At 33.0% G+C, this 18669-nt stretch overlaps 1 protein-coding gene across 1 annotated transcript; it reads left to right on the top strand.

Annotated features, from left to right (window-relative positions):
- The first annotated feature begins 1623 nt into the window (after nt 1–1623).
- LOC149415278 (organic solute transporter subunit alpha-like) lies at nt 1624–18097 on the top strand. The gene is made up of 8 exons (XM_089642590.1): nt 1624–1815; nt 6868–7019; nt 7824–7972; nt 9922–10011; nt 11219–11315; nt 13152–13410; nt 14363–14466; nt 17995–18097. Exons 1-8 carry the CDS (start codon nt 1662–1664, stop codon nt 18049–18051), a joined length of 1062 nt encoding a protein of 353 aa, XP_089498716.1. The 5' UTR covers nt 1624–1661; the 3' UTR covers nt 18052–18097.
- The last annotated feature ends 572 nt before the right edge of the window (nt 18098–18669 follow it).

Consider the following 18669-nt stretch of genomic DNA (forward strand, 5'->3'; position numbering starts at 1 on the left):
GTGGATATTTTAGCACGTCTCCAAAATAATGTCAGTTTGATTGAGGCATCTTTGGGTTCACTGCCTACGAAGATACATGTCTTGAGTGGAGATTACCTATCATACCTTCGAATATTGATACGAAAACAGATAATCTGTTAACTGTCGTAGAAAGCCAATGAATTTACATATTTTTCGTAACTTACATATGAAACAGAATCAACTATCCCGTAGCTAAGTGGGGGAGTAGGTAGAACTCAAAATTACTATCCTCCTTACATTAGCTTAAAGACTTGACATATCATTTTAGTATTTTACGTATTTCTGCGCAAATACATAAGTTACCATTAATAATTGACTGAATAATTGGGATTTCTATAGTTTAAAAGCCCATAAGACAGAAAAATGCATGGGGTCGTGGGAAGACCCACTCGGTTACAGACGTTTTGTTTGGCATCTTGGTCTGTCAAGAGTTAATAGATAACGAATGGTACCTACTACGAAATTTAACCCCTTTGTGGGGTCGTTTAGTTCATAAAAATGTTTGAAATCCCTTATAGTGGAAATAAATATCAATATTTCCTGCATAAAAAAACACTATATTTTTTTTTTACCCTGACCGGTTTCGGAACAACCTAGTTAGAAATACCTTAATAATAATGAGTCCTTTATCAATAAACAAAAAAATATCGTCTTACAGTTCCATCTTAGACATGTCTCCTTTACCGTCCGTTCTATATCATCCCAACATCAACTCTTCACTAATCCCTAGTCCTACCTCCACTCCCACTTCAACACTTATTAATACATATATAGTATGTTCACCCATTGTCTTGATATGTTGTTAGTATATTTTGCCCGGAAGAAGCAACGGCTAATCCGAAAAAAATGGTTGTTCAAACAAAGTAACATTGTTTCATTTATTTATAGTAGATAACCACAAAGTTATAGCTGCATTCAAAAGAATATCAATATTTCCACCTAGAAATGCTTTTCTATGACTTGATTTTTCTCTTTTGTGGCCATTCCTATATTATATAATACTATCTTTTAACATTTTGTGGATACCTATGTTCAATTCTGTTATCGAAAATCTGGAATGAATAAAGAAATTCCCTATCGTGGTCATCCAAATATTTAATTAGGCGTTCGTGAGTTTTGTTCCACCTGTAAGTAAATATACACTAAATAATTATCTCAGATTTCAAGTGCCCCCATAGCGGCCATAGGATATGACAGTGGGTAAATGATTATTTTGAAAGAAAAACTCAGTTACCTTCTGGGCTTAGAGCAACGCACGTCGCAATGCCCTTGCTTTAAGATTAGGGTTCAGTAATTAAAATATAAAACAACGGACGTGTTCACTTTTAAAAATGAGTTTAACATTACAGACAAACTTGTAATACTCACAGTTTTCAGATGTTCACAAATGATAAGAAATATAAAATTAAAGTGCATTGTTTAGTTTATTGGTGATAAGTCGTCAATCAAAGACAATTACTAGATCATTTTTTGATTGACGATTTTAATTTGATCTCAATCAGGAGAATCGAAATTCGTAGGTTTTACTGATTGAAGATCACCGCGAAGTGTTTACAATTCAAGTGTTATCGCTGTCATGGGTGTTGTTAAAGCGAGTTGACAATATTTTAAAGTGAAAATTGCTGAATTTAGTGATCAAAATGACCACAACAATGATTTATAACTCGACTCTGGACGGGGGAGATTTTGAGAAAGACCTGATAATGCAAAATGATTCAGTTGCTTTTGAAAATGACACAGATGTAGATCTGTGCCAGGATGAAGAGATGCCTGACTTTAAATCATACGCTGAGGGTTTGTAAACTGAAATATTTATAAACCATACAGGGTGCACGTACCCGACAAACTTTAACCAGTTATTCCTTAGCACATTTGGAGTAAAAAATGTTATGGGCACTTTGCTGTCCGGTAACATTTTTTTTTTAATAAAAAAATTATTATTCATATTTTCACCACATGTCACCAATGTTTTATCCTTTGTCAAAGTTTGAAAACCCATCTGGCAATATTTTGTTCGAGTTTCGTTGAATAATGTACGTACGTACCTACGTTGGCGCGCTTTTACAATCACAACGAAATGGCACGGCACCATTCGTCTCATTTTTAACTATTATTATTTAGTGTGTGCGAAAGAGCGAGGACACTTTTTGACACACTTGTTAATAACAGCTGTTGAACACGAAATTCAATGCAAATGACAGTGACGGAGTGTGGATTTTTTATTTATTTTTTGTTTTTAATGGAAAAAAATGTTACCGGACAGCAAAGCGCCTATAACATTTTTTACTCCAAATGTGCTGAGGAATAGCTGGTTAAAGTTTGTCGTTTGTCGGTACTTGCCGATACACCCTGTATAATATCAGATATATAAGATGGTCTATTTGCTTAAATTGTTAATTTGCTTTTTAAAAAGGACGGTACGTACCAACGTAAAACTGAATATTAATGGTACCTGCCTACTGATTTCCCAAGTATTTTGTTGTTGTTTCTAAATAAAACAATAGTTCGGCAAGTGTACGTAGATTGATGTTCACACAGTACTGCTATCACAACATTGACTTATTATATTATGTTATTGGTTACTATTATCTTATCTGTTAGGTGAAGTAACCGAGGTTGTTTATCTTAACCATGTGCCAATTTAAACCATAAGGTAAACTCTCTTTTCCAACTAAAAAAAGAGAAACGCATTTATTGATGATTTGTAAGCTAAATAATTTTAAGTGCACTCCACAATTTTATAAAATAATTTCACCAATATTGTCAACATTACTTATTCTGTCCTAGGTATATGTTAACTTTTTGTGAAATGTTTAATATGATGGATAATTCAAATATACAGACATATCTGTATAGACGGGGACGACGATAATATTATTGTGGATTAAAAATAGGTCCTTCGTTCGTTAGTTTCTATTTGACTGCCTGGAAGGTTAGTATGGACGATAGTTTGCCAAATACTTTACAATGTCGGATCGATAAGCGCGACAACGGATGATTTTACACCGATCTATTTCGGAAAATCAAACATCTCTAGAGTTGGCAGTGTATATCAATAACTGTACAATATCGAATCGAAGAATTACTTGGCATAACTACCGACGATTTTGCAGTAATCATGCTAGCACGGACGCACTAATGATACGCAGACTGATATAGGTGATGCAAATCGACATACGCTGGCAATATAAAAAGTTACTAAAAGTTAAAAATACTAATAAATTGACAATGTCGGTTTGAAATAAAAACATCAATATACATTGGCAGTCTGCATATACTTTTTGACACTAAAAGAGAGTTAATTAGTTCATGAGTTACGACTAACAACTTTTGTTGTTCCAAGTTGGAACGGAATCAATTAATCATCTCGATCGTCCATGGTCGTGTATAAGATTTCTTTCAACTCTAAGAGCTTAGTAAGTTCACATTCAATCATGAATTAGTTAGTTATTTTCCATAACGAACGGCATTATACAAAAAGTCGTACATATTTTTTTATTTATACGCCCATACGGGATATTACAAACATTTGACATATACAATAGCTTAATACCTACAAACAGTAATAGAGAAATAAAAGGCTGCTATAAGTTATACAGGGTGTATCGGCACGTACCCGACAAACTTTAACCAGCTATTCCTTGGCACATTTGGAGTAAAAAATGTTATTGGCACTTTGCTGTCCGGTAACATTTTTTTTTATAAAAAAAATCTTATTCATATTTTCACCACATGTCACCACTGAATTATCCTTTGTCAAAGTTTGAAAACCCATCTGCCAATATTTTATTCGAGTTTCGTTGAATAATGTACCTACGTACGTACCTACATTGGCGCGCTTTTACAATCACAACGAAATGGCATGGCACCATTCATCTCATTTTTTACTATTATTATTTAGTGTGTATGGAAGAGTGAAGACGCTTTTTGACACACTTGCTAATAACAGCTGTTGAACACGAGAAACAATGCCAATGAAAATGACGGGGTGTGGATTTTTTTATTTATTTTTTGTTTTTAATTGAAAAAAAATGTTACCGGACAGCAAAGTGTCCGTAACATTTTTTACTCCAAATGTGCTAATGAATAGCTGGTTAAAGTTTGTCGGGTATGTGCCGATACACACTGTATAGAAATTCAATGCAGAAGATTAGTATTATGCTAATTATAGTTATTGATATTATTGAGGATGTTACTATAGCCTTCTTTTAACTATATTCCGTGCAGTTAAACGCATTTTAAACTGTACGTAATCTAGATACAAGTGAATATCTACATAACTCGTTCCCATTATTTCATCAAATGGTTGTAATTTATGTATTCTATTGGTATACCGAGATTAAAGTTAATATATCTTAGAAATTTATGATGAATTTATCAATGGAATCGGAGTGGATCTTAAAGTGAGGGGACCAGATAGAAGAATTATATTCGACTTGACTTCGAACTGAGGAAGAATGTAAGATTTTTAATGTTGATAAGTTTTTAAAGTCTCTCACTTCAACATTTTTATCAAATATTGTAAAGATATTATATCGGACGTACAGAGCCAAAGTCATTATGAGATAACAAGATCTCAAGTTTTTACGATGTCCTTAATATTTTTGGTAAAACCATTAAGATATCTGAGTCAAAATAAATATGATACTATAATATTATCCCACATCCTTAATGTGCGACTGCTATAGTTAATATTAATGGGTTTTCGGCGCCACTATACATTTAAAAACTAATGTTTTGCTTGTTCAACACAGTGAAGAGATAAGGGTGATTGCTAATTACTCTCATTGACCATGTATGAAATTTAATGTATAATTTTGTCCAATAAATAGAGAAGTAACTGGTGCAAACAGTCACTTCTCATCCGAGAGTACTCGGGAAAGTAATACTTGTTTAACTTCACTAACTTGGTCCCGTACAGATATCATTAATTAACAGTAAAAAGTATTGGACCTAAATAAGTCCCTTGAGGTACACCACTTGTATTGGACACAGGCCATGAATTTGTATGACAGGTTTATTATTATATCTATATGTTACCAATGAAAAGAAGGCAATAAATCATTATATTATTATTATTATTATTAATTATTATTATTAATTTTTTATTAATTTTTCTGATCCCAGTCTGAAATTTAATCCAAATATCATTTTTAAAACAAGTATGGTCTAATCTATTTGATTGTGGGTATCCTAAATATTTATAAACCTTATTCCGTGTCATACTAGTAATTTGGAAATTTCTAAATATAGTCTCGTCCCCATCTACAATTTTGCCTTTCTCTATATGGATCGTTCTACATTTATTTAAACCAAAAGTCATTTTAATATCATCTGAAAAGTTTTTAACTACCTTGATCGTTTTTCTAAATTTTGTTCAGAATTCGAAAATAATTTTATATCATCCATAAATAATAAATGCGAAATTTTACTACTTTCCTTATTTTATTACCCTTAAGTTTTATTCCAAAAGGGCTTTTAATTAATATTTTAGACAGAGGATTCAATGCTAAGCAAAACCAAAAAGGACTCAATGAGTCTCCTTGAAAAATCCCTTTTTTAATTGAAATCCCGGTACTACTATTTTCTTACATTTTGTAAAGTAAATTGGTTTTCCAAAAGGACATAATATTTTCCAAAAAGCTGATAATGGGGTTAATTTTATATATATTTAATACTTTGATCAGCCACGAGTGCGGGACACTATCGAAAGCCTTTTGGTAGTCTATATACCAAGTATGTAAATTACGTTTTCCAGTTTGAATCTGTTTTAGAATTACAGAATCAATTACTAATTGTTTTTTAAATCACATATGTTTCGTGCGACAACCTTTTTGCTGTTCAGATAAAATATTTTTTTCATCTAACTGAGTATTTATTAAATCTGTCAAACATTATTAAACCATTTGGGAAACTTTGATGGTTTGATTTGAGTTGAGCGAATGTATTTATCGATAGCTATGATGGAGTAAAAAGATTCAAGATTATTTTCAACATTTTTGTTAATATAACGGTGATGTTTAAAGGTGGATGGTGGGAATCTACGGGGAGAATGGGGTTCAATTGGTTTACATAATTTTACTGAAGGATCGCTACTACATGCGAGGTCTAAAATGTGGTGATTAGAATTAACTACATTATTAATTTGACTAAGTCCTAGGAAATTTGACATATTTATTATTTGAAGAGCAGTAGCAGAGATATTAAAATGGATTGTTAGATTATTAATTTGAGTAGCCGAGTATATATTTTGAATATTGTAGTAATCGATTAGCAGCAATCTAAATTCTGAATATTTCTGCTTGAAGGCTTCAACATCTTCAATGTGGTATTCGTATATTCGCGTAACCGATCCGGATGGAATATAAACACATCCAATAATATTTTTTCGTAAGTTCGTCTTGAGTAGGACGAAAAGTTGTTCAATGTTTTGATGTTTGCTTTTTAAACTAGACGAAGTTATGGATTTACCTCCTCTTCTTAATTTGGTACTGGCAGTGGTACTTCTATCGTAGCGGAATATGTTATGAGAAGTGAAACCTAATTCATCTGTGGTTTATCCGATACCTTAGAGGCCTCTCGCTAAAAGCAGCGGCTTTTGTCAACCGACTGTCGGAATCATATTTTGACCGTGCTTGCGAAAATCAACTAACCATAGATGACGAATTTCGTCGATATCGTAATGACGTAAGGCTTTATGGATCGGTATAAAATCATTGGTAGTTACGCCTGTCGATCCCACATTGTAGAGTTATCGATTTCACTGTGCCAGAGAAGTTTGAAAATCTGTAAGTAGCCTAAAATATGTATTGTAAAAATATTACAATTTTTTGTTTTTTTTTCTAGCCATCGACATATTTGGGCTTCTTCTCATGGCAATGGCTGGATTATTTATTTTCATAATTTCGTTTATGTATTTTGATACTCTGAGACATGTCCTGAAGAATACTACTTCGAGAGCCAAGACGCCAACTTCGATCATCATCAGCGTCTATCCGGTAAGAACTTTAGCAATTTTCGAGAAAACTTTTGTAAAGCTCACAATATAAAATATTCTCGTTGGGTGAGATAATTGATTGTTCTAAATAAATACCGTCAAATTTAGTTTAAATTGAAAGTAGGAACACGAAAATATTGTCCGAAATATTTGTGAACGGTGAATCCTTGGATCAAGATAGTGAATTTGTGTAATTATGAAGAGGTATGTTCCCAAATGTATAGCAAGGGATGTAAGGAAATTACCAGAAGGATAAATGCAGGAAATTAAATGAATGGAGAACTGGATGTAGTAGTTGATTGTGAAAACGAAACGAGACAAGTCTAGTTGTTCAAAAATCAATCTTGATAGAAACGGGACAATACATGGCACTAGCAGATAAATAGTACTAAATAAATGCTGTATAGGTACAGAGTAGAGATATGACGGAGAAGAGCAAATGAGTTAAATGGGAACAATATAGAGGATAGATGAAGAAAGAATAATAATTAAAGAGTTTTGGGTGGAAGAATAAGCAAGGGACGTCGCAGAAAGATGTTTCATGTGACGAGGGGATACAAGAAAGGAGAATATGGAATAGGATGCCAAGGAAGTCCCAGGAAGATATGGGACGATCAAGGGGAACAAATTTTCGATTCGGGTTAAGTAAGGAGTTTGACTAACTGCTGATTATACAAGGGGATGAATCAAGGAGCGTGTTTAAAGATAGATAGATGTTTATGGCGTTCCATCATCTGTGCCATAGACCTAAACTTATCTGTTTCTCTCATGTGTATTCCTCTATTTATAATATCGTCCTTTGCAGGTAGTAGCACTGGTAACTTTCTGCGCAATCCTCGTTCCACGTGCTCATCTTCTGGCTGAAACTGCAGCCCAGGCGATGTTCATGTGCGCCATGTATCACCTGTTCTGCATGTTCATTGCCTACTGCGGGGGAGAGGCAGAACTTATCAGGTTCTATATTTTTTATTAATATAATTATTTTTTTATAAATTAATATACTGTAAGCATCAATTAAAATAATTAAAATGCGTTAATCGGTTTTGATTGAACCGTTCATAAATTGATTTATTTTGACGTATAACACATTTAGAATCATAGTTAACCATACAAACCATGTTAAGTTACCATAAAAACCAAGTATAGCATAATATTCAAAAATTTACCATAAAAACAACGTAGTGCATCATATTTAACAAGTTACCATAAAAACCACGTACAGCATCATATTAACAAGTTACCATAAAAACAACGTATTGCAACATATTTTACATGTCACCATAAAAGGACGTGTCTCTGCATTTCATCATTTCCCTTGCCTATCTTTTCTTAACCTGTTGAACGCCAGAGCATAAAACAGAAAAAAATATTATTGGAACCTTAAAACCTTGTAACGTCATACTATCCCAACCGATTCTGATGGTGTTTTCGTACATTTTTCGAAGCATTAATGTCAAAATGGCATCGCAAATTATTCTAAAAAGAATCATATTACGATGCTCGAATGTTCTCCAGAGACTCATCGTTCCACAGGTTAATTATTCTTGCATCCTGTATATACTCAAAATAATAATATATTATCTTCTTATTATTTTGAATTTTGAAAAGTTGTAGGTTCTCTAAGGAGGGTTGTTTCACAGAATTTGAACAATTCATCAAATTCAAAGGTAATTTTTAAAGTTCTGTAAAGGTTCTACTTCAGTTGAGTTAAACAACAGAAGAACCTTTACAGAATTTGAAAATTAACTTTGAAATTTGATGAATCGTTCAAATTCTGTGAACCAACCCTTTCTAAGTAAATTATTCTCTGGTGAACGATCCTCCTTCAGAATGGAAACGTTGCTTGAAATGCTAATAGCCAGGTACTTCTCAACCTTCCGATTTCTCATCTCCCTTCCCTCCCCACTCCTCTCAGCTTCACAATTCCATAGACTCATTGAAGCCGAACAGTTGGGAAATAACATATTTGGCATGCTCGCAAAATTTAAGAGATTCATTCCAAAATATACATTTGTCAATGTAATGTAAATACTGTATTTTTCTTTGTAATAGTCAAGAAGCCAGCCATATTTAAACAGTTAAAATATGATTCGGTTAAAAATATTTATGACGCCATCGTGACATCATGACTGTCCAGTTAAACTTTGTGACAGTTGGAAAGAAACTATGTAACTACAGAGAAAATAAAAATGACGAAAGATTTAATATAATTTACTCGCCATAAAATAAATAAAAGTAAACAAACATCAAAAACTACTACTGTAAGTTGTTTTAGTAATTTGTTTATCATAGTCACACGCTGAGTAATACGCTGCTGCATCGCTGGTATAGCTATACGGTGAGGTGGCCGTATACTGCTCATTTTGAAATATTTACTTATAAGAATATTCAAGCAGGATTTTTTTAGCTTGTCATCATTTTGTTCCGATCCTCAAAAACATGGTAATTTTTGCATTTCACGTTTAGTTGCTAACTTCACGTTTCTTCAGATGACATTTGCGATGTCATTGACTCGGTATGCTTTGAATTGCTTCGAAATTTGCCCAATTTGATTATGCGTTCCTTGTTTTCTTTTGTAAATGGTTTAGATTTAAAATATTCCTCTGATGTAGTGCTGCCAATGGGTTTTCTTTGCGCGACAGATCGATATTTTCCAAAACAAACAGATATTTAAGAAAATCCGCGATCTCCGTCTTAATACCATATTAATAAGTCCCTAATCCTAGGGGTCGGACGGTTTAAAAATCTACCAGCCATTAATACTGCGGTATTACGGCCGGTATACGCAGTACGCATGCGCGTGATTATGTGTAAAGTTAACTACTATTATTATTATTATTATTACCTGTTCTAATCCCCCCGTAATATCTATTATGAGTAAGACGGATTATGTTTTTTTCTAGGAAGGCGGGGATTGAGACTCTGGAATTGAAAGCTCAGCCATGTTGCTGTTGGCCGTGCTGTTCAATTCTGCCGCGGTTGGCAGTAAGCAAGTAAGATTCATCAAGAAGAGTAGAGTTTATCATATCTATATTTCTGTGGCTTACTTCTAAAATGGCCAATGTCAGGTATTAGAAATATATTTTTGGACGCCTCAAAATTGGGTCATCTTCGGAATAAAAGAATTTTCCATTTTCGGGGGCCAATGTTACACAAGAAAAAACTTGCTAAGAGATACAAACTTTACGCAGACCTCGTGAAATTTAAAAAACCATCGCTTGCCTCTTTAGAAGCAAGCCACAGATCTGAGGGTGGAGATTTTAGACTATTTAGAAAGACACAGCAATAAAACCGTTTCGACAGTGTCATATCGTATATACGTTATTGTCGTGATTCATTTTTGGGTTATTGTGCCGTGTTTTTATTTTTACTTCTTTGGCCAACGTTTCCGACAGCGTTATAGTGTCGATCCATCAGATCTGTCCTGCGGACACTGTAACGCCGTCCGAAATGTTGGATAGAGGAGGAAGCGATACATGGCATAACAACCCAAAAAATAATCACGAAAATAAGAAAAAAAAACTCATATCATACCTTTAATTAGTTATTCGATTTTTAAATTTTAATTACCAAAGCGGTTGTAGAAGTCTTTTTTTATAAAGTCAAGAATCATAACGTTGATTTTCTGGAAAAGTATCTTATTTGAAAAAAACTGTACATTGGACCGAGTGATTTTTTTTTAATATTTAGTTTTTCGAAATCCCTGTATGTTTATTGAATGACCCAACATTATATGAGAAATATCACAAGATTTTATTGAACTGCGATGACATCTTCAGGTGGCGCGGTAAACCTTTAAAAAAAACATTAAAAATTAAATTAAATAATTCAAAATAGTCAAATCACTCCACCCTAATGTACACCATTCTGAGAGCCCACCCTTCTGAGAGACCACCATTCAGTACTCCCCACTGGAGGCCCTGAAGGTCCTTGAGGGCCCTTTCTCTCTGTGCCTGTCATCCTTGGAGATTTATGTGAAGGGTCTTTTTGAAGAAAGAAGGACTGAACATGGGAATTGATCGCGTATTATTGTATCATGGTGCTTTCGCACATACGAACCTAGTCCAATTTTACAAGCTCTGTTCAACCTTTATTTTTTCTTCCTCACAAAACTCCCGAATCAATTAGTTAATACTGAATCACAGGGATTTTCACCAGACAGTCGTTACCTTGAGGTCTAGCAAAATGATTTTTTTTCAGGAGAAGTCTAGGGATGCTCAGACTTATGGTTTTACAGCTTCCAGTGGTCCATGGGATATTTTACTTGTTTCTTCTTGTAGTGTGGGCAGAGTATCAGGTAAGTTATTTATTTATCTTCATTTCATTTATACTGATATATTTTTTTTCTGAATAACTTCGAACATACGCACATGATAACGAATTGTCCGCTTCTGTTATCTATAATTTATTGCCTTATTTAAAAAAATGATATCATTCATTAAATTATAAATATGAAATCAATTAATCACGAAATGGTTTTTAACTTTCGAGCGGCTTCGGAAGTCTTTCTCAAAGATTTTTGTCAGTTTTTCCTATGTGAGCTAAAAAAACAATGTTTTTATATTATCCCCTGGGGATCTAGTACAGTAAAATCGATAAATTTACAATATCAGCTTGATAGGAATAACTACCGATGATTTTATACCCCCTAGCACGGTCGCATTACTGATATCCAGACCGATATTGCTTATGCAATAAATTATAAATCGACTTTTAATTACAAATCCTGCCAGCACCGGAGGTATTTTCTATGAATTGACACACCTAAATGTCAGACAGCTACTTAAAAGTTAAACATACGAATAAATTGACAACGTCGAAGTGAAATATGTAACAACTTTAATGTACATTGGTAGTCGGCATAAAATTTTCGATACTAAAAAGGTCATAAGTCAAACTCATAACTAACAATTTTTGTTGTCAATGCTGGATTGGAATCAATTGATCGCGTCTTATGTGAATTTATGAAGTCTACGGATCGTGTTTACGATTTATTTCAGTTCTAAGAGCTTAGTTAGTTCACCCCCATTCATCAATAAGTCAGTTATTTTGCATACCGAACGATATTACGCAAAAATGTGTGCGTATTGACAGCTTAACCTACACCTTGGAGGCAAGGTGACTAATAGACGCTTAGGCAGTGTAGATAGGCGAATACTGTAATCGATAATATTCCGATGGTTTGTATATTTGTGTGGCGCCGTTTTTATGAAAAATAATCTTAAGGGTGATGCGATAGGACTGTTATGTTCGATATTATCAGTAGCCTCCCAAAATCGCACCAAATCTATCGACGCGCGACGTGAAGTATGACGTCATCAGTCACAGTATCAAAACGCGAACGTTTTTTTTCCAACTGGCGCGGCGCTGTATTTTGTACGGGGATCGAGACGTTTTGTATTCCTAAGATTAACCGATTTTGGCGAAGCTTGATGCCAAATCACTGTTTTGATTAATCTTTATAACGAATTGGTATACATTATGAATACCAAAAAATATGCTTTAGATAAATTGAAGGTTTTCCTAAATAAAATAATAAATTACTCAATAAAAAATAAAAATGTAAACTACTAAAAAATATATTTTATCAATATAAATGCATGCACGCGTAAAGGAAACCACTTTAACAAATGCAGTATTATAGCTAAGATTATCTGTGACAGTTTCACTTGATTAATATTTTTATTTTCTTATAAAATTATTTAAAAAATAAATAAAAACCAGTTTTGTGTTTGAAATCCAACGTTTCTAAACTCCGTTTGTCAAGCGATTTTAATGCCGATTACCTACAATATAAGTTATACCAAGGATGTACACATTTTTGGCTTGTAGCTTCCTCTCAACACTGAAAAACACTAGGCAAAATGTTAGAATTTCGTCACGAATGTTATTGTATTGAACGAAAGTGCAAAAATACATCCATAACCGCACATGATAAATAATTTTCCGGTGTTTAAAAACCTGCATTAATACGAACGAAAATTACACTGTAGATTATAGTTGTACCAACCGAACGATGTATTTTAATGTGTTGGCGTTTTACGTATAATAAAACTTATGAATATATATTTTTTTTTAAGCCATAGAGTCCTTTTTCTGTCCCTTTTCTCACGAAGTTTTGTTTTCCTTTCAGAATCCATACCAAGTGAACGTGGCTTACATCCAACCCATAACACTTACCTCCATATTCACAGGAATATGGGCCCTTACAATTTTGATCAACATAATGCAGAAAGCATTGGGTCCACAAGGGTATTCACTGAATGGGAAGTTCATAGCCCTTCAGCTGGTGCCTATATCAGCCCAACTGCTGGGGATCATCACCAGGTTTCTGGTGATGGCTAACGTCTTGCCGTGTAATCCGCCTATCACACCAACTGTGTTTGCAAGCTGTAAGAACTACCTTTAAAATAATATTAAAATAGTTGAATATTGAATGGATACCACATGATATGATGTATTGGGTTTGTTCTTCGTAATTTGAGATAATCTACTAGTGGAATTGCAGTACGAAGAACGTATGAATCAACAAAATTGCTCGGTGTTCTACTATTTGAGCCCCATCTGAGAACCATATTTATCGTCGAAATAGAAAGAGCGCAAAAGAATTTTATGCATTATCTTTGTACTTATTATATTCTAATATCCATCGTAGTCTTAACAGGAATGCTTGATTTAAATTTTCAACACCTTATCCCGCCAAGAAATATTGTTGGGGAAGTTAGCAAGTTAATGTAAACTTAAACTATACGTAATCCACCTTCTATGTTTTTATCAGTTAGGTACACTAGTGGGAGTTCTACATTCTCCACTATGCTTTGACTGTTTTCGAAGTCATTTACAGACAGTTCAGCGACTATCTGTTGACGCATGACACAAAATAGTTGTAAAACTGCTTCAATATATTTCTACTTCGTTGTATTTCCTACTTGTTGTACCATAGTGAAACAAAAATTTCACTGCTTGTGTGTTTGATACAGATTATGTCTTTAGGATTGTTTTAAATCATTAATATGCGACATGTCAATGTACTATGTATATGGAACGGTTCGGAAGTTTCCGTCGTTTTCGTCCGATCGTAAAGAACCACCGTTCATGTACCTTAGGACGTAATTTTTATGAAAAAATTCGTTCACTTTTTTCATGACTGCAAGGTCCTCCAAGAGGTGCACCGGCAGACCAACCTTTTTAAGGCTTGCTAATTGTCTATTCTCACTACAAAGTAATTTTATCTGTGTACTCGATAGGGTTTGTTTGTTTGTGATAAAATAAGATAGGAAAGAGCAACATAAAGAGGGTATTTGCACTATTGGGTGCATTATTAAATCGACCTTTTTTTTACAGTACTCTACAATTGCCTTCTGATCACCGAAATGATGGTACTAAGCGTATGGACTAGGACATTATACAAAAGACGTCTCCCAGATAATGATTCTGTAGGAGCACAGGTGGGTCCTTTGCCGCAAATGTACAGCGAACTACAGACTAACATTCGGTGAAAAATCCGCAACCTCATTTATCACACGCCATTACATATTAACCTTGACTGCTAATTATTTTAATGCAAGCATCAATACATTTATATAAGTTTGTGTCATTAATAAACTAACAGCACTGGTCGTAAATAGGCCCTAATAATTAATTGTTTCATTTGTAATCACTTATCAGTACATATCGCCATTATTAAGTTGCGGTTTTTGAAATAAGTTTGTGTCATTAATAAACTAACAGCACTGGTCGTAAATAGGCCCTAATAATTAATTGTTTCATTTGTAATCACTTATCAGTACATATCGCCATTATTAAGTTGCGGTTTTTGAAGAGATTGAATGAAGCTTGGAATGTGGGTTATCTCGGAATTCGATATCGACAATCTTGAAGAAATAAAGGCGTTTTTACATAATGGAGTGCTTTATAGACGATTAACCACTAGAAAGATTTTTGGCATACTATGGAAAGTTTGCAGAACATCTTAAGGGATCTCTTGCCATAATGTGTAACAATTATAGAACCTAAAAATATAAGATAAACGGTGAAATCTAGGTGTCGCGGTAGCCAGTTATTATGTCACCATATTTATATTTGCCGAATCAAAAACCGAACACCCATCGCTCGAGAGGAGAATGCAGACGTAACGAACAAATAATCTCGAAAAAAATACTGTAATTTAAAGATGGTACAAAAACTAATAAATTGTATGTACCCATAAAATTAAAATAATCTTGAACTAATTAATTAGTCAAAAACCTAGAAAGACCAAACACAAGGCTTCTCATAACTAAGTAACTAATAACTAATACCATTTAGTTTACAAGTGAAAAATTCTGAGAAGCGACATTAAGGATGGATTGTTTCACAGAATTTAAACAATTCTTCAAATTGAAATGTTCATTTTCGGGTTCTGTGATATTTAAGTTCTGTTATTATATCATTATGGGCCAGTTGCTTGACAGGACTAAAATAATAACAGAACTTGAAAAAATCGTTCACAGAACTTAAAAATTAACTAATTTGAGGAATTGTTCAAATTCTCTAAACTTCCCGTACTTAGATTAAATAAATAACTCCATGTTTTCAAATATTTGTTTTATGAAGTCGTTTCGCCTATAGAAGGAATCATAAGGTAAACGTGATTAATTTTTGCGTTATTACCAGTTAGCAACGCTCTCCGAAAAGTTGTCGAAAGAAAGAGGAAGCGCGACACGGCATAGTAACCCAAAAAATAATCACGATAATACTTTGGCCGTAAAATTCTCAAAACTTGCCTATTACCTACAACTTTTAATTATTTCTAATTTTAGGACTTTGAATTAATTATGGTGGTATTTAATTTTGATACGACTTTTTATGGATATATTACAACAAAGTTGTTCGAAAAAAATAAATAAAAAGGTAATTTAAAAAAGATAATACATAAAATTATTTTCCAACACCTAAAAATAAAAAAAATACTATTTTTTCAAACCAATTTATAATATATCGCGATTGATTTTTGGGGTATCATCCCGTGTTGCGCTTTTTCTTCTTTTAGCCAATAATAATATTTAATGTGAAAAAATATTTTTTCAAAATGATTTATTTTCATAAATTTACAATATTCCATCCGCAGACTCCTTGCACAAAAGGCTGAGAAACATACTTCGCATATCGCTAGTATTTTGTATTCAATGTTGACTACAAATATTTATGTACAAGTTTAATGCAATAACTTGAAAAAAATAAATATTGAAAAAATCGTAAATTAACTAAGTACTTACGAGCACTGTGCGCGATTTAGTTAGAAAATAAATTTATGGAAAAATTACGAACATGATTTTGAGTAGGTTTATTATGTACCGCCCTTTCTATCGAAATTAACAAGACTAATCTTAAAACATGCTTATTATTTCGGTTGTCGGTCTGTCTGTGAGTGATTGTAACATGTAATTTGCAAACGTTAACGATTTATTGCGGGGCGAATTTACAAAATTGAATTTTCCGTGCCTATAAGTCCGGAAACGGAATATCGTCTTGGAAAAACCCGTTCAGTATAGGTTATATTCTAACAATCCAAAACTCTTATCAATATATATATTTTGGTAATATTTTTTTTATACACAAAAGAAGTGATATTAATATATTACATGAGACAGTTAATATATTACTTGTTCGAAGGATATTATGGTTTAAAATTATGTGCCCAAACCTACTGTCGGATTCTATATATAAAGGAAAAGTAGATGATACACAAAACAAATATTTAGTCAAAATTAAGGTTACAGAAATTACGAATAAATACGGGCAACGAACATTCACTTCTCTTGTACCTACTATATTCAATAAGAAGACAATACATATAAAAGTAATTCAAATATCACCACAGAACTCTAAAACATGGCTAATAGATCAAGATTTTTTAAACTGATATTGATTCTAAACACATTGGTATTCATTAGTTCTGTGCATGTAATCTTATGTATAAATATGCCTTTAATTGTGTTTAAATATGTTGTGCGCCTCTGAGTGTGTGTATGTAATCTTATGTATAGATATGCCTTTAAGTGTGTTTAAATATGTTGTTTGCCTTTGAGTGTGTGTATGTAATCTGATGTATAAATATGCCTTTGAGTGTGTTTAAGTATGTCGTGTGCCTTTGAGTGTGCGTGTATGTAATCTTATGTATATTTATGCCTTTGAGTGTTTTTAAGTAAGTTGTTAACCTTTGAGTGTGTTTAAGTAATCTTATGTATAAATATGCTTTTGAGTGTGTTTAAGTATGTCGTGTGCCTTTGAATGTGTGTGTATGTAATCTTATGTATATTTAGAGTGTGTTTAAGTATGTTGTGTGCCTTTGATTCTATGCATGTAATCTTATGTATAAATATGCCTTTGAGTGTGTTTAAGTATGTTGTGTGCCTTTTATTGTGTTCATGTAATCTTATGTATAAATATACCTATAAGGTATGTTTGCGCCTTTGAGTGTGTTTATGTCCATGAGTATGTTACCTGTGTTATATAAATCTCTGTCTATGCATTTGTATTGTATTCACTTGAAATGTTAAACTTCTTTTATATTGTGGTTTCTCGTTACACCTGTGCTTTAGTGTTATAAATAATATTATGAAGTTGACCTGGTAACAAACTGCTTAGCCAATTTAGCGGAAGCTTATAATAAAGAATAAAAATTCAGATAAGCGATAAAGTTCCAACATAATATAGTTCATTTCGTGAATATTTTTCTTGATTATTCTGCAGCAATTTATTGTCCTTGTTCATTACATAAATTTTTAGCTCCACAAATCCTACAATTATTAAATTCCGTGATATTTACAGTCATATACAATCTGAAATATTTGCTACATTCTTTGAATTTTCTTCTTACCATTATTTGTGTATATCGTACCTGAGATGCTTATAAGTATGTAATCATATTAATATAAGTACATTTAGTGTTATTCTATTCATATTAATATATGTATTATATTGCTTTCCAATAGAATGGTGACCCCTTCAACGGAATCCCAAAAGGAGAAATCTTCAATACCCACTTATAATATTTATATCTACCCCTCATTTTGAGGATCTACAAATACTCCAACCACCGAAATTAATTACGTGAATATTTTGTACTCATCTACTGCCTGTATTTTGATATTCATTTATATAATTTTAACTCTGTTAAAAATTATATTTTTTTATTCATCAAAATTAAAGTAAATGTATTTCCCCATACTCATACATACATTCTCATTAGAATATTACTAATAAATAAATAAAAAAATGATAAGAGGGAGTATTTTTTCTTTCTTTCGATGTTCAGCAATAATTTAAAACTCAGCCAAAACATATCATCGAAACGTGAAGAAATCGTCCTCAAAAATATTTTATGTTATGCCCTACAATCCTTAGAGACTCCTGGCTTCCTCGACGAAACGTCACCACTTCTGGTGGTGTCCTGCTGCCTCCTTCAAGTATGCCTATTGCATATGTAAAGACTTATCCGGATTCAACAAGGGTCGTCTTTTCATGTGGATTCGCGATGAAAAAAAGAACCTGTTCTATTATGTCCTGTCGACGGTCATCGTTTTATGTAGAAATATTGCATGTTTATTTAGTTTTATTTTAAAAATATTGAGAAAATACGTGTTTAGTGTAGTGAATTTTGCTTTTAT

The sequence above is a fragment of the Hesperophylax consimilis genome, chromosome 18 (assembly GCF_061612785.1).
Source record: "Hesperophylax consimilis isolate HC1 chromosome 18, BYU_Hcon_1.0, whole genome shotgun sequence".
NCBI lineage: Eukaryota > Metazoa > Arthropoda > Insecta > Trichoptera > Limnephilidae > Hesperophylax > Hesperophylax consimilis.